This window comes from Podarcis melisellensis, assembly GCF_964234715.1.
Source record: "Podarcis melisellensis genome assembly, chromosome: 3".
In the NCBI taxonomy this organism is placed as follows: Eukaryota; Metazoa; Chordata; class Lepidosauria; order Squamata; family Lacertidae; genus Podarcis; species Podarcis melisellensis.
Genome location: NC_138530.1, coordinates 17,471,140 through 17,497,517, shown reverse-complemented (window position 1 = coordinate 17,497,517; position 26,378 = coordinate 17,471,140). Strand labels below are relative to the sequence as shown.

Sequence of the window (26,378 nt, the reverse complement as noted above, 5' to 3'; positions counted from 1 at the left end):
GAACTTGCAAGCAGAGTCCCTTTGTAAATCAGTTCATAGTCCCAAGAGCAGAAACCCACGCCTCTGCTGTAGTAGCCTGCTTGGGGTTGCCACAGAATTCTTCCACTTCAGTAAATAAAACATGGTTCTCAATCCACATTGGTTAATGCACCAGTTCAGACTCTCTGGAACATCTCTATTCCACCTTAGCTGTGGGTCAGGAACCCTAGTCCCAAAACAGCCACTTCTGCAGCCTCTTCAAAACACAATTTCAGGAAGGATTCCAGCTGTTTCCTCTCTGACACATGAGCCACGAGTCTTTACCTGGGGGCGCAAGGGGTGCGGGACACCCAGGTGCCAAATTCTAAGGGGGGCCCGGCGCCTGGTGCTGAAGCCACCTAAGTCAGGGGCCAGCAAACTTTTTCAGCAGGGGGCGAGGCCCTCAGACCTTGTGGGGGCCCAAACTATATTTTGAAGAGGAAAAAATGAATGAATTCCTATGCTCCACAAATAACCCAGAGATGCATTTTATATAAATGGGCACATTCAACTCATGTAAAAAAATGCTGATTCCCAGACTGTCTGCGGGCCAGATTTAGAAGGTGGTTGGGCTGGATCCGGCCCCCGGGCCTTAGTTTGCCTACCCATGGCCTAAGCTCTTAACTATCTACCTGTTATGAAATAATAAATGATTTTGATCAAGCTGGAAAAACAAAATACATATAGGTATTACCGAAATGTATACCTACTGTTTCACTAAAGGACTTTCGACTTTCTGCGCTCATTTACCAAAGACCAGCGGCGTCACTTGTCATTCACAATGGTGGCGCTTGTCAGGCTTGGGGGCACTGGGCGGATCTTTGCAGCCTGGTGGCACATATGCTAAAGACTTGAGGACTCTCCACCCGCCTTCCATGTGCTACGCACTAAAAAACACAAATCTCACTGCTGACACTAGTGTTACACGCTACCCTGGTCTCCACCGAGCAACTGCACAAGATCCCGGGGGCTGTAGCACTTACCCAGAGTTGTGTTTCCACTGGGAAGATTGAGCCACAGCAGAAGCTAGTGGCTTTAAGAAATATGGTTTATTAACACATATTTACACCTGGAAATCTGCAGTGGACGGGGTACTGAACATTATACCCCAAGAAGAAGAGGAGTTTGGATTTGATACCCCGCTTTATCACTCCCCAAAGGAGTTTCAAAGTGGCTAACATTCTCCTTTCCCTTCCTCCCCCACAACAAACATTCTGTGAGGTGAGTGGGGCTGAGAGACTTCAGAGAAGCGTGACTAGCCCAAGGTCACCCAGCAGCTGCATGTGGAGGAGCGGAGACGCGAACCCAGTTCACCAGATTACGAGTCTATCCCTCTTAACCACTACACCACACTGGCTCATAGCTTCAGCAAGCTTGGATCCAAAGCAACGGTCAGTAATGGCTCCCCGTCTCGTAGTGCAGCCTCCTCCAGCCACAGCCAAGATGACCTCCAGGCTCCGCATGGACTTCTGGCCTGCCCAGCAGCTCTTAGAAGACTGACCTTTGCTTTTCTCCCCAGCACACCTCTTCCCACAAACCCAAGCTTCCTGTAAAACAACACTTTCCCCGGTCACATGCATAAGCCGCTTCAGGCATTCCTTGTCCGACACAGTAGTTTGCATAATTTTCCCCTTCCTATACCCAAATGTTAGCTAGATGCTGACATTCATTAATTTATTGGGTTTGACGGGCAGGTGTCTCCCCACAAACTAGTAACAATATGGTGTGAAAGTAGTCTCAGAAGGGTTCAACCCAAGTGGAAAGCACTGTGGGTTTTGAATTACACTCGCTGCACCTGCCCTTCGGATACGATCGTAAGGTGCTTGCAACAGTGTGTGACAAAGGATGACACTCTTTGGAGCAGCCTTCCACTCCTCCCCAGGCACAAAAACAGAAGAAGAGGCAGGTCCTTCTGCTAAGCTGGCCACACCTATGCTGAGCTTCTTACCTGGAGGGCGGGCAGCATTAACATAGGGAAAAGGTTAAGAACTCAGCTGCTCAAGAAGAGCACAGGAAAAGAGCATTTGGCTTGGAAGGGTGAGGACGTGTGCGTGGTGAGTTTTGGAAGGGTAGCAAACCAGAAATATGTCTTCAACAACCACCGGTTCCAGTTTACCCAGCGGCATGAAGGTCCTGGCTACTTTCCCTGATATTCTGGCCATTCCTGAATTTGTAAGTATGATTTTCCGCTGTTAAAAACAGAACCTGGTAGCTAGGACATTCCAGTGCAAACCTAGGAACATTTACTTGGAGGAAAGTCCGGCTGTATCAAACAAGGCATTTCACACTTGTGTGTCTTGGGATTGTGGCTTCTGCTTCTTAGTGACTTTCTGAGCAAAATTTTTTTTCCAGGTTTGGTTAGCTCTCCCCCTTGTTCTCTCATTTACTGGAACATTTACTTTTCACTATGACCCCCTTCTTTAAAAACAGCAAATTAGACTGGTTATCAAATATTTTAAAAGGAGAACTGGGAAAGAAATTACCCGCAAACCAGATGTTGATGGGATTTGAGGTGTTTAAATTCTGCTTCTAAATGTTTTGCTTTTTTTCTGTGCACATATATATTTTAATTCTGAGAACATGCTAAGTTATTTGACCTTCAAGGTTATACACTGCCGCACAAATCCGTGCGTGGAAACAGGTGTACCTCGTGCAGGTGTGTGTAGCATTCAAGCAGCTAATTAGTCAGGTGAACTGGTGGCCTATGCAGTAGAGCAAATCTTCAAGGTCTGCTGAGCATGCAGCTTACTGGGAAGGCATGGGGTGTTACTCTCTGGTATGAAGAGAACTGGCAGGTTACTCAGTTACTCTACTTCTCATGTTTATAAACATCCATAGTGCAAATGCAAAGGTTTGGGCAGTGTAGAGTTGGAAAAATGGCAGAGAATTAAGACTGCTTCTGTCCATCGCTATTTTGCAGGCGGGATCCAGTTAATCGCTGGCAAATTCAGCATGCACAATAAAAGGGGATTTGTGCTGTTGTTAAAAAAAACACAGATTTGTTGCACAAAAATAACAACCATGTTTTGTGGTTAGGAAAGTGATGGTAAATGCAGACGTTCCAAGTGTCCCGGTTTCAGATTTGATCCCTGAATCTCCCACTTTTCCTTAGGATGTCTCTATTTTCATTAGAGAAGTGTTGGAGGTTATGGAGTTATCCAACCCCCGAGCCATCTGAAGGCAATCCTGTATAGGGAAGTTTTTTAAAATGTTTAATGTTGTATTATGTTCATCGGAGAAATGTTGGAGGGTTTGGAAATGCATTGGAAAGTGGGGATTGCTGAGGTGATGTCATATAACCTCCCCACAAACTAATTGGAACAAACGCTCAATAACAATGGATGTTGTATCACCTACCTGCAAATTTTGTGCAAGCAAACAAGAATTAATGAATGCTCAAGTTTGGAAGAGACTTAAGTGATAGTGAGGGGTTAAGCAGGAATGGCAACTCATCCAGCTCTTACAGTAGCTAGCTTAATTTACAGTTAAATCCTCTAATATTAGCCTCATTGAGTTCAATGAAGAACATGGCTATTGCAGCCTTAGGGGACAATGCTCCCTTTCCAGAACTTTCCATGCCAGAAAAGTGTTCATTGCACTGTCATCTAGCCCTTCTTTCAAGATGCTCAGAGTGGCAGCGTTCTCTCTTTCATTCATCATCACGACAACCCTGTGAGGTAGCTTAGGAGGAGAGTGTGTGATTGGTCAGCCAGTGAGCTTCATGGCTGAGGGAGACTTTAAACCTGAGATTCCAACACATTATCTATTACAGATGAACAGTTGGGTTCTACTTGGGCCTTGAGCAGTGTGAAACAGGCGGAAATTTTGGCACCAAAGTGGAAAGGTCGCAGCTATTGATTTTTGATCTGTTGTGTTACATGTCTGAGGTACGGGAGCTCAGCTGAATGGGAGCCCCAGGACTGCTTGAAGAGCTCATTACATCTGCCTGTTATTTTACCTAAACATTTGTGCCTCTTATCAAGGCTGCTAATACACTATACCTTTAAAACACATTCAGAGCACTTTCTTTCCCTTCAAGAATTCAGGGTACTGTAGTTGACCACACTACCTAAGAGAGGAAATGAATGATAAGAGAGGAAATGAATGAATTGAATCCAACCATCTTACATATGTATACTGTATAAAGAAACTAGGCATAACAGATTGCTTGCTACTAAAAGGAAATGGATTTGCATATGTATCTATGTTTTCTTTTACAAGCTATACTGTATATTGTTTGATATTGTTTATGCTATGATTTCAGAGGTACTGGTAATTTGTATATTGGTTTAAGGAACTAGATTTGTATTTCTTTGAGAAACAGAGGGCATAAGGGCCAACTCCTAGAGGCCTAGGTCCTTTCTGCCCTCCTTGCCAATAAAATATTTGAGGGGACCACACACCCCATAGTGGATGAGCATTGCCTTTCAAATAGTGTGTGTGCTTGTCTTGTGATTGATTATGGTGGTGAGCCTTACCTGCCCCTCCCCCAAATATTTTATTCAAGTTGCTACCCCTGTCGGAGGGCTTTGTTAAATGTGACCACAGAGAGGTTTAATGGAGGAAGGTAGGTGCTTCACTCAGCAGTTTAGCAAGCTCTGTTAAACCTTGACGCAGGCTTGGCTTGTTGCAGAAATGCTTGGGGCAACCCGTTAAAGGGTGGGTGAAGTGTGTAATAGTTGGGGGGGAGTTGGGGGGGAAGCGGCGATTGCCAAATGAGTATGTGGGGTTGGTGAGCAGAGGCAGCAAGGGTGGCAAACTCTAGTTAAACATACATATTTTTTTTAAGAGAGAAGGTGAACTATGGTATCAAAGGTTTTGCATTAATATATCTTAGGAATATTTAATGGTTTATATAGCAGGATGTGTGGCATTATTTGCTATCCTTGATAATATTTCTATTATTATTTAAAGTTTGTATGGCCGTAAAAAGTAAAATGAAAAGAAAGGAATTCCTCCATTGAACCTGCTGTCAACAGCTGGTGAGACTGAGTTGAATAGATGGAGATCTTTGGTCTAAGCCAAGGGGCTGGAAGATCAGACTTTGGGAGCTCTCTCTGCAGAAGTCCTATGTCACATCTAGTTTGGCTCTAACCACCAAGTCAGCACAGTGTTTAGCCATTCCTTTCATTGGAGGAGTCCCCCACCAGCAGATCCGGGTCCACTTGGCTACTGCTACAACAGGTTAAACTTTGGGGAAATTCCAGAACCTTTGCCAGTGCTTTTCTCTTGGGTTGCTAGGGGCTGGGATGGGCTAGTGGAATATCTGCTTCATGTTGTCACCTCTGCGGACAGCACCTGGACCTTTAACATCTGGAAAGCGTGCAGAAATTGGGTTTTTGTGTGTTTTCTGATTGGAAGCTGCCATCTTGGGTGAGCACCTCTCTCTGGGGTGTGATCTTGCTGTCAAATGGACGTGTGCACTCCTTTGCAGAGTCCTCCATTTGTAGGACGACTGGAGGGCAGTCCTCTATTCTGAAGGATTACCCAGCCATAATCTGATTTAAGGACAGAAACACCTAAGGAAGGAAGCAAACACGTTATCTGGACACAGTTTCCCCCACTGGGATGCAATGTATTGTGTTTCTATTTAAATGAGAGCAATTATTTTGAAATTTGCATCTATGCATACGGACCCTCCAAGCATGGGCGTAGCCAGGCCTTTTATAGGGGGAGGGGGCAGAACCTCAGTGAGCTATGTATTTTTTATTGATTTTTATTTATTATGGGGTGCAGCTGTCCATCCCTGCCCCCCCCATGTCTACTCCCATGCCTCCAACCTCCCCTATTTTCTAATGCACATTGCCAGCAATCAGCCGAGTGGGTAAGGCCAAACCAGCATTTGATGCAGCCCCACTGTCTTTTACTTCGAAGGACCAGGATCGCACCCTCTGAGGACTGTACATTTGATTGCTCCACTTTACTTTTGTTACATGTAGGAAGATGGGAAAGGGACCAAGAGGTTACAATGCATTTCTGGAGGGCAAAACAAATCTAGTTATCATCCTGGCAATCCTGTAAATCTGTTTTAATGACCTCTTAAATGGTTTTTATGGCTTGAGAGCCCCACACAATACACAGAGAAAGGAATGCAGAGCTAAAAGCAAACTCAAAACGGGTCTGCCTTTTCTGAGAAAGGGAGATTGGCTGGAGGGAGAAAAGATCTGTGCCAAATGGGTGAAGAGTTTTATGTCTGCCTTAGGTCACGGGGGTGTCCCCCCATGTCTCTATTACATCTTCCTATAACCTGGGGCCTTCCAGGTGTTGCTGGACTACAACTCCCATGAGTCCTAGCCAGCATGGCCTCATATGGCCAGGGATGATGGGAGTTGTAGTCCAACATTGTTTATAGGACCCTAGCTAATGAACTTGGAAAAGTTCTGAGAAGAAAGGTGTCTCTGGAATGTATGAAATGCACAGCAACACCCATCCTAGAGAGAGAGAAAGGGCAAGAGAGACTTTCTGGAGGGTAAGAGCAAAAAGATGACCAATCTGTGTACCTGTTGCAACAGCCCAAAGGTCCCAGCACACCCAGTTCTGTTTCCCTCTCTTAAGCAAACTGATAAAAAACAGCGGAGCCCTATTGTGGAGATAGCAAGAACTAAAGCTGGCGCAGGTGTTGCCCACCCAAGGAAAGATTAGGGAATGGGTGCAGAAATTTTGCAGCTTAAAATCAACTTCCCACCCAGTTGACACAATAGCAGAGAATCTGATAGGGAGGGGAGATTAAGCAGAGGGTGGTGGCGAGGGAGAGAGGAGAGCCCAGTGGCTCCAGAGCTGGAGGGGAGGGGAAAGGAGGATTAATGGCCCGGTTGCTCTGCGTTGTGCAGTGGTTGCCAGAAACCTGTTAAACCAGGCTGCCTGCCAGGGAACAGAGATTCCAGTCGCCCGCCTGCAGCATGTAAAAAGAAGAAGAAAAATATTAGAAAGCAGTTGAAAGGGTTGGGGGGTTTGTCCATCCCTTGCGTAACTGCAAAGCGCTCCCTCCCTCCCTCAGGGACCTCTGTCCCTGTCCCCGGCCAGCTAACCCAGGAAGGGATATTGGGGTTGTGGTGTGCAGCTGAATGAATGAATGTGAGGCAGCCGCGAAGAAGGCAAATTCCATGGGAGGGTTCATGAAGGAAAGGTGGCAAAAATCTAACTCTCAATATCTCAAGGCCTTTATACAAATCTATGGCGTGTGACCACAGTTGGAATGGTATGTTGTAGAGTTGTGATCTCCTCACCTCAGAAAGGATATTGCAGAGCTGGGAAATGGCAACTAAAAATGATCAGGGGTGGGGTGGGGTGGAGCAACTCCCTTATGAGGGAAAGCTACTGCATTTGGAATTTTTAAGTTTAGGGAAGGGACGCAGGTGGCGCTGTGGGTTAAACCACAGAGCCTAGGACTTGCCAATCAGAAGGTCGGTGGTTCGAATCCCCGCGATGGGGTGAGCTCCCGTTGCTCAGTCCCAGCTCCTGCCAACCTAGCAGTTCAAAAGCATGTCAAAGTGCAAGTAGATAAATAGGTACCACTCTGGCGGGAAGGTAAATGGCATTTCCGTGCGCTGCTCTGGTTCGCCAGAAGCGGCTTAGTCATGCTGGCCACATGACCCGGAAGCTGTACGCCGGCTCCCTCAGCCAATAAAGTGAGATGAGCGCCGCAACCCCAGAGTCGGCCACAACTGGACCTAATGGTCAGGGGTCCCTTTATCTTTACCTTTAAACTTTGTATGAGAAATCAGGTTGGCAAAAACAGAACTCCACAGCACAGTGTTACAATGCATAAACAACACATGTAAAGTGTTTTTTCTTTGCCAATGTAGCTGAGTCCATGGAAAAGCAGGTGGAGGAAGTTTTTTCTCCCTTTCCCATATTGCTAGAACCTGGGGCCATCAAATAAAGCCGAATGGTGGGAAATTCACGACAGAGAAAAGGAAGTCGCTCTTCACACAGCAGAAAAGCAAATAATGCAATTTGCCACCACAAGGTGTGGTGGCGGCTACCAGCTGGGAAGGTTTTAAAAGGGGACTAGACAAATTCGTGGAGGGTAAGACTATCTGTGGCTACTAGTTGTGAGGAAGCTTTGTTGCCTTCACTGGCAGAGACACCATGGCTATGAATGCTGCTTGCTGGAAAACCCATACAGAAGAGGGCTGTCATCTGACTGGAAACAGTAGGAATCAGGATGCTCATTTATATAGGCTTTTGGTCTGATCCAGCACAGCTCTTCTTAAATTATTAAATCTCTAAATGAGGCTCTGGTTGAACATCTTAATGTGGCCACGTGTGAAGTTATAGGAGAGGGGAGATGCTCAAGCCTAGTGAGGAAGCACCATTTTCTGGCCTCATAGCTTACCTGGCATAAAAACAGGGGACAAAATGGCCTCCGGAATGGAGTGGTTGCACCAGAGAATTGACGCAGAGTAAAACAAAAAGTTTAAGCCTGCAGTAGCTACTTGGTGGCCCTCCAGATTTTGATGGAATTCAGTTCTTATAATCCCTGTCTATTGTCCATGCTTGATCAAGTTGGACTCCAAAAGAGGAGACTGAGAAGAGATATGATAGCCATCTTCAAATATCTCAAGGACAGTCACGTGGACGATGGAGCAAGCGTTTTTCTCTCTCCTGCTGTTGAGGGCAGGACTCAAGCCCATGGCTTCAAATTACAAGACAGAAGATTCAGACTAAACATCAGGAAGAACTTTCTGACAGTAACAGCTGTTTGACAGTGGAACATTCACCCTTCAGAGGGTATGAACTCTCCATCATTGGATGTTTTTATGCAGAGGTTGAATGGCCATCTGTCAGGGATGCTTTAGCTGAGATTCCTTCATTACGGGGGGTTGGATAACTCTTGGGATCCCTTCCAACTGTACAGTTCTATGATTCGATAAACATCTGGAGGACCAAAGGTTCCCTACTCCTCCTGTTCCAGAGACCTCCATCAATGAAGCGACCCTTGTTTAAGAAGAACCTTCCACTCACTGAATGTTCTCTCGCAAATCCCCCAAACGTATTTAGCACTGCCCAGAAATGTCTTGGGAAGCCCCTGTTCACCTTGCCATATGTCATTCTGTCCTGATTCTACCCTCCTCACTGCACTCGTCATAGAATCGTAAAATTCTAGTCCACTGTAATGCAGGAATCTCAACGAAAGCATCCATGTGAGATGACCATCAAACTCTGCTTAAGAACCTCCAGTGGAGTCTACCACCTTCCAAGGAAGTCCATTCCACTGTTGAACAGTCATACTTCGTGACATCCCAGACACCCATTGAATTAGGAGATTTGGCTGCATGCCTAAGCTGGGGAAGAATGTGTCAGTGTCAAGCAACCTATGACCATTTCTAAGAGAACTTTGTATGCCTGTCTGAAGCAGCGATGTAGCTAGCCGCTTGGGTGCCTGGTGCTGCGAGTGCGTCCTGCAGCTGGGGGTGGGGCAAGCTGCCCATGGGGGCGGGGCGAGCCAAGGCAGGGCACGCTACATGGAGCCTCTCCGCAGCCTCCCCCTCAGCTGTAGGGCGGCTGAGGCGGTGAGCAGACGCAAGTCCCACACTGCTTGAAAAAGCAGCGTGGTGGAGATGTAAGGAAAAGGAAGGAACATTTTGTCATATGTGGTGGGAATGCAAATGCCTTTTAAAAAATTGGGAAATGATATACAATGAATTGAAAAAAAATGTTTAAAATGAATTTTGTCAAACACCCTGAAGCCTTTTGGTAGCTCTCAAATCAAGAGCTACCAAAAGAAAAATGGACATTATTTACGTATGCTACAACAGCGGCAAGAATCTTGATTGCACAATATTGGAAGATGGAAGAAATTCCATCAAAGGAACAATGGCAAGAAAAGCTGATGAACTATGCAGAACTGGCTAAGTTAACAGACAAACTACAAGAGGACAAAAAGGACTTCAAAAGAGTCTGGGAACCATTTACAGTTTATTTGCAGAAACAACAGAATGGACTGGATTCACTGGTGGGATTTGAATAAACTATCACAACTTCATTTGAGTAACAGATATTTTAGAGAAATGATAAGGGTTTTTATTTTTGTGTCGGAAAAGCAGGATACGATAAATAAAACTAAATAACTCAGCAGAGGGGGAGTTGAGGGAAGTCCAGAGGAGGGGAAGGAGAATAATTGTAAATAAAACGATGAATGAGATTTGTATCATTAATTGTTCTAAAATTCAATAAATATTCCAAAAAGAAAAAAAAAAGAAAAGAAAAAGCAGCATGGAGCTTGCAGGCAGCCTCCCCCTCAGGAAAGACGCATGACTCAGGCACCCTGTAGGCCCCACAGTGTGACCCACAGTGCCCCCCGCCTCACCTAGCTACCAGTGACGTAGGAAGGGGGTGCAGTTGGTGCGGGAGTTATTTCCCCCCCCCCACAAAAGTGTTGTGAGCCCTTTTTTAAAAAAAACAACCACACAGATATTTTTGCCATTTTGTCACCCCCCCTCAGTGATGACACCCAGGGCAGCCTGTACCCCTGCACCCCCCTTCCTACCCCACTGGTCTGACGTATTCATTGCTAGCAAATGAATTGCTGCCCATGATCTGGCAACATGCCCTGCAGCAGATATTACGCTTGTTTCCCTATAACCCAGAGAGTTGTCCCTGCATTTGACACCAGTCATTCTTGTCATACCACGTCACTCAGAAGTTTCCAAATGCAGCACATAGCTGGGGAAAAGCAGCCCAGTCCAGTTTGTGTGTTGAGTCAAAGCACAGTGTTGCACAAGAAGAGGTGCTATGGTCACAGTGAAGCTCTAGAACTGGATACAAATTCATACCATAACATGGAGCGTCTGTAACATGAAAGAGCCCTCGGGACCATAAAATACTAAAAAGGATTTATTGTTGCCTAGGCCAGGCTTCGCCAGCCTGCTACCCTCCAGAAAGGTTGGCCTGCAGGACCCATCAGCCCCAAGGAGCATGGCCAATGGGAATGGATGATGGGAGCTGTAGTCTAGCAACTTCTGGAGGGCACTAGGTTGGGGAAGGCACTACAGGCAACCTTCAGGTAGAGCATCTGCAGCCACGAAGGCTTATGCTGTAATAAGACTGTCACTCTTAAGGTGCAGAAGGACATGGTGCCCATAATTCATCATCCCTGACCACTGGTCCTGCTAGCCAGGGATGATGGGAGTTGTAGTCCAAAAACAGCTGGAGATCTAAGTTTGGGAAACCCTGATCTAGAAGAACAGCAGCCCTGGGTTCTCCTCTTCTATCATCTTCTAAAACAAGATGTATGGTGTGATCAGGATGTCCTTCTGAAGACTGTTTTCCTGCACACAGAAGCCCAATAAATCAGTGCAGGGGGATCTGGATGCTCTTACCTAGTGTCTACCAACCTGGTGCCCTCCAGATGTTTTAGACTGGGGCTGATGGGAGTTGTGGTCCAAAACATCTGGAGGGCACCTGGTTGGCAAATGCTGATCTTAATTATGTCCTGTCTTGGAAGGGGCTGATGGGGCTTGTCAGCCTGGGAAGGTAGCCTATCTAGGAGAAGGAAAACTGTGATCCTAAACCTGCCTTGCAGAACATCTTCGAGACAAGAAAAGGCTTTAAGGAGTAATCCCAGCACAAATCCTGAGTGAAGTCCCTCAGGCAGTTGGATGGCGCCTTGTACGCCTCCTTCCGGCAACTCCTTTTTTTTATTTAAAAAAAAAAAATTTATTCAAGTTTCAAAAAAGTTACAAAAATAAGAAAAGAAAAGAAAAGAAAAGAAGGAAAACAGAAAATACAGAATATAAAAAATAAAAACAATTAGAAACATTTCCATCTTTCCATATCTTATCTTTCATTTACTTGTTTCCATGACCTCCTCACACCTCCCTTTTTTGTATTCTAGTTCAATTAAATATTTCAGCAAATCCTTTCCAGCTTGCTTTTTATCCTAATGATTTATCTTAATGTACTATATCGTTTCTGCTAGAACCACATTACTTCATTCCAACATCCTTCTAACATTCCTGGATTTTACAATGTTTCTGTAAATAAACTTTAAAATTTTTTCCAATCTTCTTCCACCAACTCTTCACCTTGGTCTCGGACCTTCCGGCAACTCCTGCAGCCAAGCTGGTGCCAAATGTATTGCTCTGCTTTCCTTTAGACCCCATCAGCGAGTCTTGGCATCCGGGCAGTCTAAGACCTCCACACACACTGCCCAGGCTTCTGTCCTGGGAAGGGCACCTTTGTGCTTTGACGTCACCCCTGGAGGTACTCTCCATTGTCTCTTGAGACCGCCAGACTAATTCCAACAACAAAAGCAACATTGTCTTGGAACCAAGAGACATTGCCTTACCCTTCCGCACCTCACAAAAGGAAGAAAGGAAAAGGAACGTTGTTCTTTGTTATTTCCCTATTTCCACACCAAGGGTTTCCCTGAGTTGCCCCCCTCTCTCCCAGCTGCTGCGCACGGCTGGGGGTGCCTTTCTGCCTGCAGTATTCATTAACTCCGCATTTGCTCTGCCTTGCGCTGGCTTCTCGGGTAATGGGTTGATAAATTGACCATTGCAGATTCCTCCGCAATGGATTTGCATGTGGTTTAAAAATAGCTGCTGCTTGAGTGTATTCAGCCACGTTTCCTCTCCAGGGGGTGGGAAGGGAACCAACTTCTCTCCCCATCCCTGCTGCCCAGAATTAACTTCTAAAGAGGATCGAACCCTCAGTAATTATGAACTGCATCCTTAACACGCCTCTAAATCATGTGGATGGCATCTCCATGTGTGCAACTGTACGTGTTCCAGGGGCATCTCTACAAATGTTAGGATGCAAGAGGTAGACAACGTGGTGGCTTCCATATATTGGTGGTGGGCTCAACTCCCATGATCCTCAGTCAGCATGGCCAATAGCCAGGGATGATGGAAATTGTAGCCCAGTATTATTGAGGGACGGAGGGGACGTGGGTGGTGCTGTGGGTTAAACCACAGAGCCTAGGATTTGCCAATCAGAAGGTCGGTGGTTTGAATCCCCGCGACGGGGTGAGCTCCCATTACTCAGCCCTTGCTCCTGCCAACCTAGCAGTTCGAAAGCACGTCAAAGTGCAAGTAGATAAATAGGTACCACTCTGGCGGGAAGGTAAACGGTGTTTCTGTGCGCTGCTCTGGTTCGCCAGAAGTGGTTTAGTCATGCTGGCCACATGACCCAGAAGCTGTACGCCGGCTCCCTTGGCCAATAAAGCGAGATGAGCACCGCAACCCCAGAGTCGTCTGCGACTGGACCTAATGGTCAGGGGTCCCTTTAGCTTTATTATCGAGGGATGGGTTCATGTTGGCTACCCCGAGGGGTAGTTCAGTGGCAGAGCATCTATTTTGCATGCAGAAGGTGCTTGCTTCAACCCCCAGTATCGCCACCTAGGTCTGCAAAGGCCCCTGCCTGAAACACTGAAAGCCGCTTCCACTCAGTTTTCGGACTACAACTCCCATCATCCCTAGCTAGCAGGACCAGTGGCCAGAGATGATGGGAGTTCTAGTCCAAAAACAGCTGAAGACCCAAGTTTGGGAAACACTGGTATGTAGACAATACTGAAGTAGATCAGTGGTCTAATTCAGCAAAAGGCAGCTTGCTCCTATGCTGTTATAAGGAACACATGTAAAGTGAAGAGGCGCTCCTGTCTTCATGCCACTCCCCTTCTATATGCATGTTTCAGATGTTCAGTAGTCGCTCCCATTGCTGATGATTCACACGTGAGAGGGAGCTAGCAGTCGTTGGCACCTGTCTGCCTCAAAAGACAATGGAGTGCGCCTCCAGGGGTAAAGTCAAACTGCTGGAGAATCACAGCGCCTGCTGTGGCTGCAGACACTAGTGGCAGACACTAGTGATTCGTATCTGCTGCCTCCTGTGTTGTTTTTGCTGCATTAGCAGCACTGAAATGACCGCATTGGGGTGCAAGCCTGGACAGTGTGCATGGAGGTCTTAGACTGCCCAGATGACAAGGATTGCTGTTGGGGTCTAAAGGAAAGCAGAGCAACACATTCGGCACCAGCTTGGCTGCAGAAGTTGTTGGAAGGAGGTGTACAAGGCGCCATCCAACTACTTCGGATTTGTGTAGGGTTTACTCCTTAGTCTTTTTTTCTCCATGTTCAGATTTTTCCTTGGGGTTTACTCCCAAAGCCTTTCCAAGAGCCAGTGTGGTGTGGTGGTTAAGAGCGGTAAATTTGTAATCTGGTGAACCGGGTTCGCGTCCCCACTCCTCCACATGCAACTGCTGGGTGACCTTGGGCCAGTCACACGTCTCTGAAGTCTCTCAGCCCCACTCACCTCACAGAGTGTTTGTTGTGGGGGAGGAAGGGAAAGGAGAATGTTAGCCGCTTTGAGACTCCTTAGGGTAGTGATAAAGCGGGATATCAAATCCAAACTCTTCTTTTTCTTCTTCTTTCTCATCAATAAGTATACCGTCTATAAGACGCACCAGACCATAAGACACACCTAGTTTTTGGAGGAGGAAAACAATCAAAAAAATATTCTGAATCTCAGAAGCAAGAACAGCAAGAAGGATCGCTGCGCAGTGAAAGCAGGAATCCCTCTTGCTGTTCTGGCTTCTGGGATAGCTGCGCAGCCTGCATTCGCTCCATAAGACGCGCACACATTTCCCCTTCCTTATTAGGAGGGAAAAAGTGAGTCTTATAGAGCAAAAAATACGGTAATTGCAAGGCAGCAGAATTTTAGGTCCAGAGTATTCCTTCTCCTAGACGGACTACCTTCCCAGTTTTATGAGCCCCATCTGCCCCTGAGAGGTAGCAGTAGGCTTGGAGTAGCCCTCTCTAAAGTTTTTTCTGTACTTCTAAAGTAGAGAGAGAACGTTCCAGTCAGTCTAATGAGGACTAAGCATTCACAGTGGCCACAGAATGCTGAACCCCTAATAAGGTGAGATGAGGCAGTTACCTCAGAGCAGCAGCCTGCGGGCAGCTGGGTGAGGCAACAAGTCTGGCCTCTGTAGGGCCTGCCTTCCTCCCCCAGCTAGTGCACCCACAACTGTGCAACTATTAAGCCATGTGCTCGCAGGTCAAGAAACTCAGGACCACTTGGGAACAGAGAGTGCCATCGAGGTACATTTTAGTAGCATTGATGAAATATTCTACTGTGTTGCTTTAAAAAATCCAACCCTCTTCACCAGGAAAGAAACTTAAAACCTGGATTGCCTGGGGCTGCTGAGCTGTGCCTCACCTGAGAAATGGTGGGCCAGCTTCTGTTTCCATACAAACAAGAAAGCACTTTTCCTATTTAGTTAGTTTGTCAGCTCTTGAAAACGGTACCTGGGTTGGATCTGTGGAGTGGGGTTTGGGATGGGGCCTGGTGCTGTTGGCTGATTGTGAGGGATGGGCAAGTCTTTATCAGTTTTGGTTTCTCTCTGTTTTCCATTTTTCCAGTTAAATAAATTCAGTTCTCCACATTTCCATGTGAGTTTGGTTTTTCAATAAATAAATCAGGCATTGCGAAAATCCATCTGAATTTTAGTGCAATTTTCTCCTAATATACACATTTTTGTATGCTATTTTGTATGCAATTTCCGTTAAATATAATGCATTTGTTTGCATTATATTGCACTAATATATGTATTTTTAATGGGCACTTTACCCTCCAATATACATTTTTGTACACATTACATGGTTGGAGAACCTAATTGCAAAATTGTGAAGTGTGAATTTTGAAGGAAGTGTGAATTTGCGTATTGTCTCAGAAAATGTGAATTAAATAGGTTTGCCTATTGAATTTCTCTCCCCGCCCCCACCTATTGCATGGAAAAATTCAGAGTGATTTTTATTTTAATATAAGCCTGTTTCATTGGTACTTCCTGAAACAACATGTGAACTAAGTTCCAACTTCCCTTTGGAATATGTACCCCTCCAGGTTTTGCAAAGCAGTTTGCCAACCATGATATGTGCATGAAGATGCATATCTGGTGAGACTATTGTGCAACATGTACAATATGTATCAGGGAAAAGTACTTACAGAAATAGGTATGTTTTTTAATGATAGACTGATGTGGAAATGTTGAGAACTGAAGTTAGGAAAAAGAAGAAACTGGTGCCACCTTCAGACCAATGCTGTGAAGCTGCTGTGCCTGTGACACCATTAAATGAATGAATGAGCAAGGCTTTAGCTCCCTGTGTATGCAGAAGGTCTCAGGTTAAATCCTTGGCATCTCCAGGTACGGCTGGGAGAGACCCGTGTCTGGAACTCTGAAGAGCTGCTGTCATCCACTCAGACAGCCATGAGTTGGATTAACCAACAGGCACCTCCCTGTGCTCCCAGTTTGCCTTTACAGCCAAAACATTTCTCTTCTCTCCAGTGCGCACGTCTGCATAAAGAGAGGTGCAAAAACGAAAACAAATTTGCAGTCCATGCTCACTCGCTTTTAAAATACGTGTTTCATTTTACTGACAATGAAACAGTAAGCAAAACAAAAACGAGACTAGGCCAACTCAACGATGAGTTGTTGACATGGCACAAATAGGGTTGCCATATTTTTTAAAAAGGTGAAAATACAGACACATAAGTTGTCCAGCTCCCCCCGCCCTTTTGCCAAAGTTGATGAGCTATTTGTTTGTTTGGGGAGGGGAAAGGGGTAGTGCTTTATCTTCTTTGGGCCACAGTTGGTGATCTTGTTTTTGCAAACACTAAAAAAAAAAAAAAAGACGTTTCTGAGCTTTTCTTTAAAAAAAAAAGCAAAAAAAAGGAGAAAAAGATACTTTGTCATGGGTTGCCATACGTCCGGGTTTCCCCAGACATTTTAACCAGCAAATGAAAATTTCTGGACGCTGCTTTTGACAGCCGAATCCCGGCTATGTCTGGGAAATTCCAGACGTATGGCAGCGCTATACTGTCTGCTTTTAGGCTGTAATACTTTTTCAGGAGCCATCAGGTCCATCACTGAAACTTCTGTTTCAGTGTATCTGAAGAAGTGTGCATGCACACGAAAGCTCATACCAAGAACTAACTTAGTTGGTCTTTAAGGTGCTACTGGAAGGAATTTTTTTTGTTTTATCTGAGAGTAAGTACACTTTAATTCAGTGGAGCTTACTTCTCAGCAGACATTGTGCTGTAAAGCTCTACCTGCTTGAATTGTCAATTAAAGCCCTGCTTTTTATAGTTTCTGCCCTGCTTAGGAGAGCATCATCCCCCACCCCCAGTATTTAGGTAACACCAAGTTATTATGCATGGTGTAGAGCAGGAGTCAGTAAACTTTTTCAGCAGGGAACCAGTCTACTGTCCCTCAGACCTTGTGAGGGGCCGGACTCTCTCTCTCTCTCTCTCTCTCTCTCTCTCTCTCTCTCTCTCTCTCTCTCTCTATATATATATATATATATATATATATTTGGAGAGGAATGAATGAATTCCTATGCCCCACAAATAACCCAGAGATGCATTTTAAATAAAAGCACATATTCTGCTGCTCATGCAAACACACCAGGCAGACCCCACAAATAACCCAGAGGTGTATTTTAAATAAAAGGACATGTTCTACTCATGTAAAAACACACTGATTCCCGGACCGTCCGTGGGCCAGATTGAGAAGGCGATTGGGCCAGATCCGTCCACCGGGCCTTAGTTTGCCTACCTATGGTGTAGAGAAAGTTGGTAGAGATCTATTTTTCTCCCTCTTTCATGGACATCCAACAAAGTTGAATGTTGGAAGATTCAGGACAGACAATAGAAAGTACTTCTTCATATAACACATAGTTCAGCTTTGGAATTCGGTCCCCTAAGATGGTGATTAATGTGGAGTGGGCAGATTCACAGAGGATAAAGCCATCAAAGGCAATGCTCTACATACATTGTCAGAGGCATTATGCCTCTGAATACCAACTGCTGGGGATCATAACTGGGGAGAGTACTGTTGTGCTCAGGTCGGGCTTCTGGGCTTCCCACAGCCATCTAGTTGGCCACTGTGAGAACAGGATGCTTGGCTAGATGGTCCATTGGTTCCAGTAGTTGCTGAGGCCCATAGAGACTAGTAGAGCAGAAGACTTAGAACCCAGTTGTAGTTGGAGTCAATGACAGTCAGAGCTGGCTGATTCTAGTTTTGACCCTATTGAGTTCTATCATGGTAACACTGAGAGTAAGGAGAAGGAAACTGATAGGGAGGAATATACTGGGTGTACGTAAGAAGGCAGGCAGGTGGAGGCTGGTTAAGGGCAGTGTTTGGTGGGGCAGTACCCCATTTCCCCTAATGGACCCCCTTCCACTATTTCTTCTTATGTTTTTATCAGCTAACTAGGAAAAGTAAGAACTCCCATGAAACACCTGCCTGAGCCTCATTGTGTACTCTGACAGCATATACTCTCAAATCAAAAAGATCTGAGAGAAGATTGTAGAAGTAGCTAGTTTATTTCAGAAAAATCAAGTAATATTTACATAATTACAAGACATGGTGTGAAAGGAGGAAACATAGCCAAGGCACAACACAGGGACTGCAAAAAAGCAAATTTCAAAAGTCTTACTTTAAGGCTGTTCGATGCATTTTGCTGTTCCCTAAAGAGTCTTACCCAATAGACTATTTCTGAGTTTTCCCGATGAGAAAGAGAAGAAAGAGCTTTCCTGCCCCCAAAGCCAGAGAAGTTCTGGTGGAGAAAGCTAATTCAGTATATTATTTTCTCTAGACTTCTAGAGATTTCCGATGGGCTTATGCGTCACAGATAACAAAGAAAGGAACTAAGTTCCACATTCTTTAACAAGGAACTATTAATGTCATCAAAAGCCTGATCTGGGAATATTGGCTTCCCCAGTGTCTTCCAAACAATAGATTTCCTTTAATTTCCAAAACAAAATCCTTAACTCTTAGGTCTTGGGGTTGACACCTCCCTCCCCATTGTCTTTGGAATTGCCCGGCCATGAACTGCTTTAAATTTTCCTCACTCCCCAGAATGTTCCATCTCCATTCATTTATATCTCAAACTGAAAATATTAACGGAACTATTGTTACTAGAGAATCTGCTAGAATGAATCCTTTATCTTCTGTTATCTTTTTTCCTGCGTATACAAATGTGGTAGAAGACTAATTTATATGAGCGAAAGTTCTGCGACTGACAGAAAGATGGCTTAGTTTGAAAACAAAGCAAAAAGGGCAGAGGTAAAAATCATGACAGCAAATCTAGCTTGAGAGGAAAATAAATCTACCACACCTTTTTAACATGTGCTGTTACGAGAGATTGGCAGCGATATATATATAGACATCAGGAGTCAGGTGATGCTGAAACAAGAGAGCAAAGGTTTTGGCGGCTAAAATGAATCTTATTTCCTTTCATCTATATTAATGTGCAATATGGGCAAAAATTGGGGCCAGACAGGACAGTCACCTTATTACCGGCTCCTGTAAATTTAACAGGAACAAGATATAATATTAGCAGGGGCTAGTGTAGATCTCTAAGTTTCATCTCCCCCTCCCCACATATTCTGCATTTTTTAGTTGCATTTCTTTTGTAAACAATCAAGATGTATATAAATTTTGTGAAGTAGCATTAAATTGTTAGAGGCAAAGGTTGGCTTCTGGTCGCTTGGCAACCCGATTTGCCGCAATGTTTTGCGTTGCTGGCTGGCAATGTTCGTTCAGGGCTTCTGTATGTTTGCCAGCTGAGCATGGCAAGGTGAGAAACATTTGAAAGCTGGGCTGGGCAGCTATTCCAGGACCTTTCATGCCAATATGTTTGTGGAAGGAGGGGCGGTTCCTGGTTATGATATTACTGGTCCTCTCCTCCAATGCACACTGGCTGGGGACGTTTGGCCCCACCCCAGCATTGTGCCTTTAGTTCTAAGAATAGTTACATTTGTACGGAGAGGCATGGCAATCTCCAGCCACTGGAGGGGTGCCAGGAGCAAAGCGCTGCCTTTTGCCTTACTGGCGCTGCTCTCAGACTTCCCTCTTGGTACATCTTGCTTATCACCAACACCACTGTCAATGCTAATGGCGATCTCAGTTCTCCGAGTGCTGTTCCTTCAGAAGCCAAAACAGCACCAACCCACTGAATGGTTAATGCGCATAACAATTGACAGGTGTGCACATTTACCAGCCTATTGGGTATTATGCAGAATAACCGGAGAATATACAAAATTCATTTGATATATGCCTATTTCCCAAGGTCTGTAGGAAAAGATGTTTATTTACCAGGAAATGTGCGCAGTTCCCTCTTAATGGAAGGATTAAGTGCACATTCACCATGAGACTTGGTGAAAGTGCACAATGGCTGGTTGCTATGCACAGTAACTGCTCAACACACACATATGGAGAGGGAGGGAAAGAGAGGGAGGAAGAGCAACTCTTGGGTTTGAACATCTATGCACCTAAAAGCATATGGCATTTTGTAAGCAATGAGAACATATTTTAATCTAGAAGTTAAAATTCTCTCTCCCGCTCTTCATCTTAGTGAGAGTGTGTATACATGCAAATGGACACCAAATACTAGTGTACTAATCTCATTCCATTTCCACCTATATTGCTGAATGTTTTGAGTTGCATTTATTCCAGATTGGATATAAGATCTTTCTAACAACACTTAAATAAAATAAACATTTCATTTTAAATGTTTACAATTTATTTATTCCATTTTTAAACCATCCATTTAGATACCAGGATGGTTGACAACATTAAAAAAACACTATAAAATTACAATATCCATATAATAACAATAACTAAAACAACTGTTAAAAACCCTTTTATTATATATAGGTTTGGACTAGATGACCCTTAGGCCACCTTCCAACTCTGCAATTCTATGATTCTATGATATCAATGTATAGATACAGCAGCAGATTTCACCAATTACCTAAAACTTTACCAGACTACCATTGCCTCTCAAAGGCCTGGATAAAAAACAAGCAATTCACTATGGCAGCCAATGCAGAATCTTCAGCATTCTGCAAACCTGAACCTTTGGACAGTGATCTATGGCTTTAAAAGGAGGGGCGTTGACAAGAAATATATCTATTTCCTCTGCAAACATGTTGGAGGGGGACTTTAGGGTTGTATTGAGTGTTCCTGGGAAGCATGGATCTATTGGTGGCAAGCAAACCTCGATTTCTAATAGTAGTAAGCCATTTGTTGATAGGGGCCCAGCAGTACTTATATTGTCAAAGCTGGGAAGCAAAATTGTGGTTGCGAAACTGGTTGGATGCAGAGGAATTGTGGGAGGCACAAGCTGGGGAACCCCCAAGGGAACCCCCAGGGGAAGAAGGCTCAGAGCCAGGGGATTGGTGGTGGGACAACAATGAGTGGACAGAGGGAAAAGAGGGAGAAGACTGGGAGGAGGAGGTGTCAGAAGCTGAAGAGGTAACAGGGTTTAGTGAGCTGGGAGAGTCTGTGGCAGAGAGCAGTTCAGAATCAAGGGCAGAAGCTGAATCAGGAGTGTAGGATGAGGGAGGCAGAGATGAGTCTGGCTGGAGAAGAGGCACAGACATCTCCCTCTTCTGCTGCAACGTGTTCTCCTGCCCCCTGGTCTCCCAGAACCAGGAAAAGCACACTTTCCAAAACAATATGTGAATTGAATCACAGCCATCCTTCAAAATGTGCACCTCTCTGCATTTTGCGATGGAGTTGTCCAGCCAAGTAATTTGTACGAAAACTGAGGTCTTCCAGAACAGATCTGATTAACCGTTGTAAGGGCTGCTGACTGAACTACTTTTATTTTATTGTAGGTTTTTGGCGGCCTAGTCTGGATCCTGGTGGCTTCCACGAAAGTTTATATTCCAATGAGTCAAGGCTGGGTGATGTTCGTCTCAGTGTTTTGCTTTGTAATTTCAACATTGCTTTTGTTCCTATATATGTGTGGCGCTCATGGAGGGAAGTCAGCTTGGGTTGCTGTGGTAAGTCTCTTTGGAGAGATTAAAATACCAGTATACTCCCCTCCCCCAGCCCCAAATACAGTGCTATTTATCCATGCATCAGGTGTCACATCATCTAAATTTTGGTGGGATAAGCAGAGGAAAAGGGTGCCATAAAACTGGAGTTTAAACAAATTACAGTTTCAGTGTTCAAACACAAAACAGGAAACTGTGCTTTGTGTAAAAATGGAAGCCAGTGCTTCTAAACTCCTCCCTGCGGCTGTGAAGTGCAGTGTGTGGGCCAGAGTGTGAGCACTGTGGGGTGCTTCTCATTATATTAGAACCAGCCTTAGAATGCCATGAGAAATACATTTAAACAGAGCCCAAAGTACCCACTCACAGAGAAGGCTACCTGCCAAATCTTAATATGAGACGCTGCTCTGGATTTGGCATCCATTTAGTTCTGAGGCATGCCCAGTTCAGAGGCCCTGGCAGATTCTTGTCCAGAAGTGCGTGATCCTTGCATGCTTTTGAAAAGCATGGCACCGACTCTGCTCAGAATACAGCATTCATCTCCTCCTGGATACAAACTCTCCCTCTAAAGCTGTTAGTCATGGCAGCGTATCCTATAAAACTGCCACTAAGCAAAACAAACTTCTCACCAGTGTCAGGTGTTCTCTGGCACAGGGATATGGTGGGGACACCTTCTCTTGCGCTGGTCTTAGGGTCTTTGTGTTGTTTTCTTTTCCAGGATGCTTTCTACCAGGTAATTGCTTCTCTCTTCTACCTGAGTGCGTCAGTTGTGCAAGCTTATACTACCCATCAGCTGAAATTTTATCCGGATCATTTTAAATACTACCAAATAGATATTGCAGCAGTGGTGAGTATATGTCCTCGCTTACAATACACAGAGACACACTGTCTATCTATCTATCTATCTATCTATCTATCTATCTATCTATCTATCTATCTATCATCTAGCATCTATCTATCTATCTATCTATCATCTATCTATCTATCTATCTATCTATCTATCTATCTATCTATCTATCTATCTATCTATCTATCTATCATCTATCTATCTATCATCTATCATCTGTCTATCTATCATCTATCTATCTATCTATCTATCTATCTATCTATCTATCTATCTATCATCTCTATCATCTATCTATCTATCATCTATCTATATCTATCTATCATCTATCATCTATCTATCTATCTATCTATCATCATCATCATCATCATCATCTATCATCTAATCATCTTCTTCTTCTTCTTTGGCGATCACTCGTAGCCAAGTAAGATTGTCTTCCATAAACATGGTTTTAACAATGAGTCCGTCAGTGACTGTGGAGGCCAATTCTGGATCCACACATCCTTCCACAGTGGGGACATTGGTTTCCGGACGGGAGTTGATCACGGTATGGATTTGCCCAAATGACTTGTGAAAACTGCAGAGGACAAGTGCCTTCTTAAAGAAGAATCACTGCCTTCCCTGGGGCAAAGGATGAATTGCCTCTGCCGTGACACATGCGTGAAATCACCTGAAAACAATATATGCTGCCTATATGTTTGTTTCCATTTGCATGCAAGTGTGTGGTGTAGTGGACTAGGACCTGGGAGAACAGGGTTCGAATCCCCACTCAGCCATGAAGCTCACTGGGTGGGCTTGGACCACATAGATTCACAAGTGACATTGAATTAAAGAGCAGCATTGACAAAGTGACCAATCAAAGTAAATGATATAACTCCAGTCTCCCTCAGCCCATCTAGTTGTGTTACAAATCTACAGGAGCTGGGTTGCCCCCCAAGATTGGGGGGCCGGCGTGTGTGTGACATCACACACGCCATGGGTCACGTGGCATCACACACGTCTTCCAATGCCATGCAAGCCAGACCGGCCTGGCCTAGTGGAAGTCTGCACCAGCCTGCATGGGGTTGGGAGATGCTGTGCAGGCCGGTTAGACCTTGTTTGGTGGTTCGGTCTCCTCTGCCCCCTCAATATTTGGGGGCTGAGCCCCCTGAGAAGGAATATTGAGAGGGCTGGTGAAAACCTCTGCCCCCTAGAGTTGGCAAGCCTGTACAAATCCAAGTCCCTAGCATCATAGAGCAATAAAAATTCATAGTTGCCAATCTTAAGGCAGTAAACAGGGTCCTCACTTAGTCCTGTTAAGTTGTGGGTGAACATATCAGACAACACAGTGATTCTTCATACAGCTGTTGTTTATTCAGAAGCCAGAACAGAACTGAACTGAAGAGCTCAGTCAGCCTGTTTATATAGAGCTCCTGAACACGTAACTGTAGCAACTTTCTAAAACTATCCAATCACTGAACGTCACTTTCGATCCTTCATTTGCATACAAACTATCCAATCACTGAACGTCACTTTCGATCCTTCATTTGCATAACTATCTACAGTATCCCCCTGCTGGCCCAGGATGAGAACTTCAGTACATAACAAGTTCTTTAGCAAAGCTCACAAAGCGAGGCAGATAGCAACCAAAAAGGAAGAAATACCTTTAAAACACCTTTAAAAAACAACACACCTTTGATATCAATCCAAGGGGTTGGACATGTCCAATTCTAACCCGCCCCGTCAATTTTACAGTTGTTATGAGGAGACCCACCTAAAACATGGGGCTATGAATCACCATAATCCACCTGGGAGGAGAAACTAGGAGCAACTGGGAGCCCAGCTCTTTTAGTGGGATCCGTGACACAGTTCCACTCTTGATTTGCCAAGACAATTTACTGCCTCGCTCTAGTTTAGGTCAAAACAAAAAAAAATCCTTCCAGTAGCACCTTAAAGACCAACTAAGTTAGTTCTTGGTATGAGCTTTCGTGTGCATGCACACTTCTTCAGATACACTGAAACAGAAGTTTCCAGACCCTTCTATATAGTGAGAAGGTGGGGAGGGGTATTACTCAGAAGGGTGGTGGGAATGGGTGATTGGCAGATAGGTGTGATGAGCCTGTTGACGACTCTTAACGACTGCAATAGGTCTTACAAGAAAAAGCAAGGGGTGAGAAGGTGAAAAGTGGCTTTGTCATGTATAATGAGATAAGAATCCAATGTCTTTGTTCAGGCCAGGTTTCTCCATGGTTTTAAGTTTGGTGATAAGTTGCAATTCAGCAGCTTCTCTTTCCAGTCTATTTCTGAAATTCCTTTGTAGTAAAACAGCTACTTTGAGATCTTGTATAGAATGTCCTGGGAGATTGAAGTGTTCTCCTACTGGTTTCTCTGTTTTGTGATTCCTGATGTTTGATTTATGTCCGTTTATTCTTTGGCGTAAGGTCTGGCCTGTTTGTCCAATATAGAGAGCTGAAGGACACTGTTGGCATTTGATGGCATATACAATGTTAGACGATGAGCAATTAAATAGTCCTGAGGTGGTATGTGTGATGTTGTTGGGGCCATTAATGGTGTTGTCTGGGTGTATGTGGCAGCAAAGTTGGCATCTGGGTTTATTGCAGGTGGCATAGCTGCTTTTCTGCCGTTCTAATCATAACACCACAGTCCCCAGGAACCTTATGAAAAGTGGCATGAAGGGTCCAAGCCACTTGTAAAGGAGAGACACAATCCTGGCACAATGTCATCCATTTTGATCCATCATGGCTGCCCTATCATGCCTGTATAGGGTACCATAAGTGCCGGGTGTGATGCATACGCAGGGCCTAGCAGGGCCCAGGTGAATTGAGGCTGCATGCCTGAGGTAGGCCGGGCAAGAGACAAGAGCAAACACAGCAATACACACAATAATGTGGGAAAAGATATTACGGAGAGATGCTCAGGATTGCTCATGAACTAGTTTTAGCAAATCAACACACTGAACCTTCTTCATTTCTCTTCTAGGTTTTTGCCTATGCAGTCACATTGACATATGTGATCCACATGGTGTTCTCGCTGCTGAGATGGAAGTCCTCTTAAAAAATAAATAAATATCTGAATGTCTTTTTAAATTTGATTTTTGCAGGTGTATTTGGTCAGTTACTCTCTATGTGTATCTAAAGGATTGTCTTTCTTTGGAAAATTTGTATACACAACAGTGTACTTTTATTGTATGCCGACGAAAAAAACAAACAAATCCTTCTGCATCTCTTTTTAGCTTCACTCCCACCCCACTCCCTCCCCAAGTCTTGGTCAGATAGCTTGTGGAACCGAGGAAACTGGGAATATCTCTTAAATATATTTGTATTAAAAATGTCTTTTATGTAAATGGAGGTAAGGTTTGTACAATAAAAAGCTTCAAGTAAATTGTCTGCTGTTCTCTTTTTCTAAAAAACACACGTTTTCCCACCTCCTGCATGAGCAGTGTGAGGTGGCCAACTTCATGGGTGACACAGAATTATTTGATGTGAGGGCTCATCCACTTCCGTTTCTCCTAAGATTTTGAGTCATAGGTCTAAGATGTCCGTCCGTCCCTTTCCCTGGGAAAACCCACTGTTTACTGCTGAGTTGCAACAAACATCAGTCGGGTTTTCTGCATATTGGTGTTTGTTCCGATTCAGCAGTAAACAGCGGGTTTTCCTAGGGATGAAAAAAGAACCTCTCATATCTTTGACTATAAAACTCGGGGACTTACAGATATGCAGATGAGCCCTGGGATAAA

The 26,378-nt window shown here is 44.6% G+C and overlaps 1 protein-coding gene across 1 annotated transcript; it reads left to right on the top strand.

The window, feature by feature from the left end:
- The first annotated feature begins 1,890 nt into the window (after positions 1-1,890).
- On the top strand, positions 1,891-26,023 carry MAL (mal, T cell differentiation protein (MAL blood group)). Its single transcript, XM_081904526.1, has 4 exons — positions 1,891-2,190; positions 21,640-21,807; positions 22,517-22,645; positions 25,622-26,023. The coding sequence occupies exons 1-4, from the start codon at positions 2,104-2,106 to the stop codon at positions 25,694-25,696; spliced, it is 459 nt and encodes a 152-aa protein (XP_081760652.1). The 5' UTR covers positions 1,891-2,103; the 3' UTR covers positions 25,697-26,023.
- Positions 26,024-26,378: the final 355 nt, after the last annotated feature.